The sequence below is a fragment of the Hordeum vulgare genome, chromosome 2H, assembly GCF_904849725.1.
Source record: "Hordeum vulgare subsp. vulgare chromosome 2H, MorexV3_pseudomolecules_assembly, whole genome shotgun sequence".
Classification (NCBI taxonomy): Eukaryota; Viridiplantae; Streptophyta; class Magnoliopsida; order Poales; family Poaceae; genus Hordeum; species Hordeum vulgare.
In genome coordinates, this window is record NC_058519.1 from 468,648,004 (window position 1) to 468,656,358 (window position 8,355).

Sequence of the window (8,355 nt, forward strand, 5' to 3'; positions counted from 1 at the left end):
GCACGTCCGTCGCTACATGGAGGCGTTAGATGCCAGGTCCTCCAATACCTGGCAGGTTCTTCAGGGATCTCACCCGAGCTATGATCCGGTGATGGTCCCTGCTCTTTGGGTGTCCACCGCCCGCGCCTCAATACAGTGACGGCTCTTTGTTGGTTGATCAGTTATATATTATTCGAGAGATGTATTACTGTATTCGAGAGATGTATTATTGATGTAATCCAGATTATGTATTCGATAATATTAAGTGGATTATTCTATGATGCATTAATTAAGTAGATTATTCGATGTATATATAAGCGGGAGTTTTAGTTGTTAGTTAATTTAGTTTTTTATGTTTAATTAATTTCCAGATACTATGGATCCAATACACAGCAGAGACGAATATCAGGAAGACGTGATGCGTGGTGTCATCCGCGGGCATGATTTTATTCTTGGCGATGTCACCAATCAGTTTCTGAACGAGTTCGGCAAGGGAGATGAGTCTCTCAACAGGGGAGGTAGAAGCTCCGGTGAGTTAGACGCCCACGCCTCGGGCGAGGGAGGACTCGGCAGCTCCAATGAGGAAGAAGCCAACGAGGGAGAAGCCGGCGGCTCCATCGAGGTGCATATATATATTAATAAATTAATTCTCTGTTGTTTATATACGTATATTAAAGCTCTTTCTTTTAGCCCTCTGGATCGAGCAAAACTTCAGTACGGACGAAACGAGGCCCAACCAAGAAGATGGATGACGGTGAGAGGTACAGGATCGAAAGAGTCTCAAATGTCGGGCAACCAATTGCTCCCACAGATGTAAAGTAGAAGTTTGTGAAGGCATGTCGAGTTGTTGTTAGGGGCCACGTCCCTATCACCACTCGAGAATGGATTAAGCCAAGGGAGGAAGGAGTCTCATATGTCGATAGCCAAAGAAAACCTTTGGAGAAAGCTCATGATTCATTTCACCCTGCCAGCGCCAGAGGTGGATCCAGATGAGGAGGAGCCAAATGAGGAGGAAATGGAGAGGCGAAAAGAGGCCCTAGAGAAGAAAAAAAGTCAAGGATTGGGCTCTTAAGAAGATGGCCAAGTCAAGGATTGGGCTCTTAAGAAGATGGCCGATCTATTCAGGGGCTAGAAGAAAAGATTGCACCAGGAATTTATCTTGCAAGATAAGACTCCAGATTTCGATAATGGCTATGAGAAGATAAAAGACTATTGGGCCGAATTTGTAGCGTACAAGAAATCGAAGGACGCCTTGAAAAATTCTGCAACAAATAAGAGGAATGCACGTATGAAGAAGTACCACCATGTTATGGGGCCTGCTGGCTACGCCGGTAACATGGCTAAGTGGAAAGCACTTGAGGCACCATTTCTGGCTAACAATATCACTCCAGAGCCCTTAACATGGATCGAATGGTCAAGAAACTGGTTTTATGGGCATGGGGGCATGTTAGACGCAGAAGGGAACGCAATATATAACCAAAGACACAAAGATAATTCCCTACTACCCATCGAGAACATTAGAAGTGCAGTAAAGGATGTTGAAGAGGGACGGTACGTTCCCGATAGAGAGAACGACGAGCTCTCACACGCCCTTGGGAATGATGAACACAAAGGACGAGCATGGGGCTTACCAGGCTCCCCGCCGTGGATGCTTGTGTTTTCCGAGGAAAGGAAGATATTTCCCGATAGAAGCCATCAGAGGAGAAAGGAAAAGGAGGCAGTTGAGAGAGCAGCTGATGCAGATCGGCTCCGTAATGTAGAAGAAGTAGTAAAGCGGCTGCAGTAGGATCAAATCGACAGACAGCAAGGTAGCGTTCAATCTCAGCGGCTCATGATAGAAGCTGCATCGAATCGGAAAAGCAGTGTCGCTTCCACACAGCTCCAGGATGATGGTGATGATGATGCACTGACGACGACTCCTCCTCGTCGCTAACCAGTGGATGATATCACAGAGAGCACACCTTGTGAGCTAATGGTGAAACTTGCTAACTTAAGGTTGACGGTGGCAGTCGGCATGGCCGTACCAATTGGACATAATCCAACTTAGCATTGCTCTCCGATTCCAAAAGGGTACACTGTCGTCGCGGTGGATGAAGTGATGAAAGATAATGAGGAGCTGAAGCCGGACTACCCTGCACGTGAAGATAGGGATTTGACTAAAGTTGAAGAAGTCAAGAAACAGACCGTTGTATGGCCAAAGGAGCACATCTTGCTTCCAAATTGGCCACCAAGGCCACCGACTCCTCACGGCAGCAATCCTTCTTCGCCTCCACCTCACCAGTCTCCAGCGCAACCGTCGTCTTCGCCGCCTCACCAGTCTCCAGCGCAACCATCGCCTTTGCCGCCTCATCAGTCTCCAGCGCAACCGTCTCCACCGCCGGATCAGCCTTCTCCACCACCCCGTCAGCCGTCTCCGTCCACTTAGGATCAGCGCAAAAAGCGGAAACGTACCACCGCTAATAGTGGCGGCAGAAAGGGGCTCCGATCACCGAAACGTAAGTTGTCGCCCCTCCCAAAAGTACCTCATAAGGATATGGAGATGAGACCTTGGGACTATAGTGGAGAGGAAAATAAGAAGAGGGCAGACGCCCAGTATCAACAGTGGATGGCTGACAGGGCTAACAAGAAGAAGCCGAAAGAGCCAGAGTTCCCGGTCACCCCAGAAGATCACGCCGCATGTGTGAAAATGTTGAATACCCTTGCAGATCCCCCGCTACCGTTGGCAGCAGACTATGAACGCTCTATTGTCAAGTCGGCTGAGGCAAAAAAGCAGCGGTTGAAGAGTAGTATGGAGCTGCGGTCGAGCAGAGGAATGATGAAACAGCTGATATCGATCCGGAGTTTATTGCACTATACGGAGAAGCAACCAAGGCTCATGGCATGTCTATTGATCAGTACTTAAACCATATACAGGAATTCGCTGACTTAACATACGTGTAACGGCACGGGTCTCCTCTCGTCAAACCTGAGTTAGTCAACGAGCTACCAACAAAAATGCGAAGATTGCATGACTGATACATGCGAGCATGTGCTGAACAGCAAAGCTGGATCTACTATGCATATAAAAACGAGCATTACGAGCATGGAGAAGGCATGCTAGTGATTGAATTCGACGAATTATATCAGTTATACAAACAAGATGTCCTCGACAAATCTATCATTAGTGTCTATTGTTTGTAAGTATTATTAATTTATGTCATTAAGTCTTACTCAACTCGTTCATTGCATGTATGATCTTACTCATCATTATATTAATTTTGCAGAATGAAGATTCTCGAATGCAAAAGAGGGCGAATCTATGACAATGGGTTCATTGACCCATATTTCATTCATGACAAAAGTCTCACACTGGATCCCCGCGAGACAGAGAATAACTTGGTACAAGGGTTAAGATTTTCCGCTGCCAAAAGGGAAATACTATTTCCTTCCAACTTCAAGTGAGTGTTACTACACACATTCTATTTTCTCTTACTCGATGTTATTAAATGTATAATTGACTCGCATGCATGCACATGTTCCACTTTATTCTGTTAATCATTGTACCCGACGAGGGATTAGTAAAAGTCATGGTCACGAAACACACACCCCTCACTGATTGGGCGAACATGCAGGAATGCCTCCGGAGGTAATTTCAATCATTATGGCACTATATCGGTAACTTTTCGTTCATTTCCTGATAGCAAGTAATAATATAGAACTCCTTTATTCATTTCATTTTCTTAGCAGGGCTTGGAAACGGTTCACCGCCAAGTGTCGAGGTGTTGGAAGCCAGAGCTTACATTTAGACAAATGGATGTAAGTAACTACTAGCTAGATCCACGCATCTCTTTATTCTAGTTTCAATACCATTATCATTCTTGATTATGTTTTTGACTGAACTCTGTTCTCGTAAAGTGCTTGAGGCAGGAACATGGGAACAATTTTTGTGGATACTATGTTTGTGAGTTCATTCCCCACACGATCCATGACACGGGCAAAAACCGGGACATAAAAAAATTGAAGTACGATAAACAATACTCACAACTTTATTTTATTACCGTCAATTGTGTTCGGTTTCATTGATATATATTGACCCCTTCTTTAAATTATATCGAACGCTTTTGGGACGGTCTTCTACCACAGGAACGTGTACGAGCAATTCAAGAGGAAATTACCGAATTCTTAGATGCAGAGGTCCTAGATGTGAGGATACTATTGGCCGTCGATGCAATTAATATGAAACGTTAAAGTGTAAAAAAGATGCATATGTGCATGTCGTGTCTATATTTTGTAATATGTTCGACAAAGCACGATGGATGAGATGGTGTAATATATTCGTGACGATGATGTGCAATATAGTTGTTCCTTTATTGTTGTGTATGTACCATCTAATTTAGTGCAAAACAAGAATTAAAAGTGTCCAAAACAAATAAATGGAAAAAATAAGACGCAGCAAAATAGCCCCATCCAATTTAGTGCAAAACCCTAAACACTAAAAAATGCTAAAAAAAGACAGCGAACCAATAGACCCGGTTCGTAATAAGAACCGGGACTAATGCCCCTCCCCCCCCCCCCCGGCGCCCCAGCCCCGCCACGTGGAGGACCATTAGTCCGGTTCGGGGCCGAACCGGGGCTGCATTAGTCCCGCTTTGTTAGTCTCAGTTCGTAAACCGGGGCTAATGGCCCAAACGAACCGGGGCTATAGCACCGTTTTCTACTACTGTGGGTGCACTAGGCACGTATATATATATAGATACAAGATGGTTCTCTACCTCAACGATTCAAGAAACTAGAAGGTGAGCCCAACGACATAATATACATGCACAAATATATATTCCACAAAAAAAATGTTTCTGCGTTCACAAGCGGGTATCAATGTATCATCCCTTTATGCCATCACAAAATGCCGTGGATGTATGATAGATTGCCGCACGCTACCAAGGAAGTTGTGTCACACATTTGTGGTGAGAAGAAAAAAGGATCCCGCCACACACTTATCTTGTTCCCTGGAGTGTGCTATACTGCTATCCCTAAGCTTTTTAATTTAGAGCATAATTTTGACGGATTGAGTGCGTCTGGTAGCGGACTGCTGTGTCCATCACGAGGTTCGTGCTCCTTACATGGTCGGCAATCCATGGACACTATATATAAGCAGAAGCTATGCGGCCGTTCAGCCAGGACAGCGCACACACACAGGAGTCATCGAGCAAAGAGAGCGTAAACCACCACGAATACAACAATGAGATCCCTGGTCTCGGTGTCCGCGGCCGCGCTGATCCTGGCCGCCGTCCTCGCCACGGCGCCGCGGCTGGCGGGGGGCAAGGGCGAGTGCGGCGCCACCCCGCCGGAGCAGGAGGCCCTGAAGCTGGCGCCGTGCATAGCGGCGGGGAAGGACCTGGACTCCAAGCCTTCGGACCGCTGCTGCGCGGCGGTGAAGGAGATCGGGGAGAGGAGCCCCGAGTGCCTCTGCGCGGTGCTGCTCTCCAACATCGTGCGCCGGGTCGGGGTCAAGCCGGAGGTGGCCATCACCATCCCCAAGCGCTGCGACCTCGCCGACCGCCCCGTCGGCTACAAGTGCGGCAGTACGTACTCTACGCTTCAACGTCCTAGCCACGGACGACGATGCAAACTGCTTGATTAACTCGTTGTGTGGTCGTGCCTAGAAATTGGTTGAATTATGCATGCAACGTTCGACGATGCTTTGGCGAGTAACCACGCTTCTTGTAAATTTTCCTTTTTGCAGACTACACCATGCCCAGCCTGCAGCTGAAGGACTGATCGAAGGTTTACCAAGATGTGGCACCACAGCACTTAAAATAAGGCTAGCGAGCAAGTTCGTGTCTCCGTATGCATGGGACGCTAGTACATTGTATGGAGAAAATGATTTTCTTTTTTGAATAGAAAGGGGTTTCCCCCTGCCCCATCTAGTACATTGTATGGAGAAAATTATCCCTGTGCTTCTGTGGCTTTGTTGGTAGCGTCAATCGAGGATGCAAAGATCGACGCCGTTTTGTTGGTCCCTGCATTTCTTTCTGATTGTTGATTTCATGTGTAGACCTTTTGGTTCTGATGTCGTGTAGAATTACACACACCAGTTAGTTTATCTAAAAGCTTAAGCTGATGAAAAAAATCGGATTATGCATTTATACGTCAACAGCATGAAACTTAAAATGGCAGCACAACCTCGTACAAACTTACAATAAAAGTCCCGTGTGATCCTACTCATCGTATGAAGCTTCATATGAAACGTGAAACAGTTCATGCGTATAAATTCTTTTACACAATATAATCGAAGCAGCTCACATGCACGAACCGACATAGCATCCTGAGATTTTAAAAAGTCAGTACAGACGCCTCGTAACCGACGAGAACGTCTTCTCTCATTGAACGAACATCATCAAAAGTCTGAAACAAATTTAGAAATAATGCAAGCATCAATCTCAAATCTAGGACTTCAACCTTGATGGATTGGGAATACAATGGTTCTTTTAACCATCCAATCACATGCTAGTTCTTAAGCATTCATATTTCCATGAAAACATATAGAATTAACATGGAAACTTGCGCCGAGTCGTCCCAAAAGCAGCATACAAACTGTAATGCCGAAAGGAAAAAAAGACAAAGGTCAAGATGGATTACTCATACATAATGACGCGACATCATTTGGTTGGTTATTCTTCTAGGAATAACCAACCTGTAATTACATGTTTAGCGTGTAACTAATATCTTATCTAATATTAGCATGTAATCATTTTCCTTCATAAAATCAAATCTGCACATATCGTATTTACTAGTGATATATAATAGCACATTATTTATTACAATGCAGTGTCATGCTATGATACTCGTCTCTTTCTTCATTTAATTGTCTGTCATATAGGAAAAATTACCTGGTTGACATGTATAACACATTTTAAAACATGCATAATACTTGCTATGATACCCTCACAATAGGGATCTAAGAATTGACCCTTATGTCCATATTTTTGGGTCGAAAGTCATGCTTCCGTTGTGGAAATTAACTATTCGGGATATCATTCCCTAACCCGGTCCATAGAATTTATTTGTGTACAAACGCATGTAATATCAATGGTATGGTAAGGGCATCTCCAACGATGACACTCAAACCTAACCGGACCGAGCGGCCCACGTGCATGTCAACATGGTACCCCATCGGTCAGTGGACCAGTCCGGACGTCCATTTTTCTGCAAACTGAGGTGCTCTATGGGAGTTCGGACAACCGCCACGTAGGAATCACAAACCTTCGGCCCACTCAAATCCTCCTCTCGATCAATGTTTCTTCCACTTTGCCCATGTCCCCCCTTGCTTTGCGTCCGCATCCTCTTTGTTTGTCACCGCCATTGTACCTCTTCGGCCGCTGACCAAACATCATAAGATGCGCTATTAGAAAAAAAAAGTCTAGTGGTGATGCGGGTTAACAAACTGGTAGTAGCTAGGGGATCGCCCTACTACTACCACGCTACAGCTAACAAGTAGTAATAGTGTAGGTTCCAGCCCGCGCTACTACTACTTCTATTAGTAGAAGTGCGGGGGGCACCTGCGCTGCTACTACTTAGTTATTGCGCGTGTGTGGCCTCCGCACGACAGCTATCTATGTGTTGTAGTATTGTGTTCCCTGCGCTACTGTTACCTTAAACAATGCGCTATTACTATTAGTTTCAATATATTCTTTCTTCTCTGTATTTGCATAGTATTTATAGAATAATTATACAGTCCAACATATACAACATTGAAACTATATGGTACAACTGTTGAAAATATGCCCTAGAGGCAATAATAAATTAGTTATTATTATATTTCCTTGTTCAAGATAATCGTTTATTATCCATGCTATAATTATATTGATTGGAAGCTCAAATACATGTGTGGATACATAGACAATACACTGTCCCTAGTGAGCCTCTAGTTGACTAGCTCGTTGATCAAAGATGGTCAAGGTTTCCTGGCCATAGACAAGTGTTATCACTTGATAACGGGATCACATCATTAGGAGAATGATATGATGGAAAAGACCCAAACTATAAACATACCATATGATCGTGTCAGTTTATTGCTACTGTTTTCTCCATGTCAATGTATCTGTTCCTATGACCATGAGATCATGCAACTCCCAGACACCGGAGGAATACCTTATGTGTATCAAACGCCGCAACGTAACTGGGTGACTATAAAGGTGCTCTACAGGTATCTCCGAAGGTGTCTGTTGGGTTGGTATGGATCAAGACTGGGATTTGTCACTCCTTATGACGGAGAGGTATCTCAGGGCACACTCGGTAATATGACATCACAACAAGCCTTGCAAGCAATGTGACTAAGGAGTTAGTTACGGGATCTTGTATTACGGAACGAGTAAAGAGATTTTCCAGTAACGAGAT

At 44.7% G+C, this 8,355-nt stretch overlaps 1 protein-coding gene across 1 annotated transcript; it reads left to right on the forward strand.

The window, feature by feature from the left end:
• The first annotated feature begins 5,197 nt into the window (after positions 1-5,197).
• On the forward strand, positions 5,198-5,736 carry LOC123428246 (non-specific lipid transfer protein GPI-anchored 1-like). Its single transcript, XM_045112437.1, has 2 exons — positions 5,198-5,540; positions 5,702-5,736. The coding sequence occupies exons 1-2, from the start codon at positions 5,198-5,200 to the stop codon at positions 5,734-5,736; spliced, it is 378 nt and encodes a 125-aa protein (XP_044968372.1).
• The last annotated feature ends 2,619 nt before the right edge of the window (positions 5,737-8,355 follow it).

Excerpts from the sequence above, each read along its gene's own strand:
- LOC123428246 (XM_045112437.1), top strand. The coding sequence starts at position 5,198 with ATGAGATCCCTGGTCTCGGTGTCCGCGGCCGCGCTGATCCTGGCCGCC. Across the intron at positions 5,541-5,701 it reads CGTCGGCTACAAGTGCGGCA|ACTACACCATGCCCAGCCTG; the intron begins GTACGTACTCTA and ends TCCTTTTTGCAG.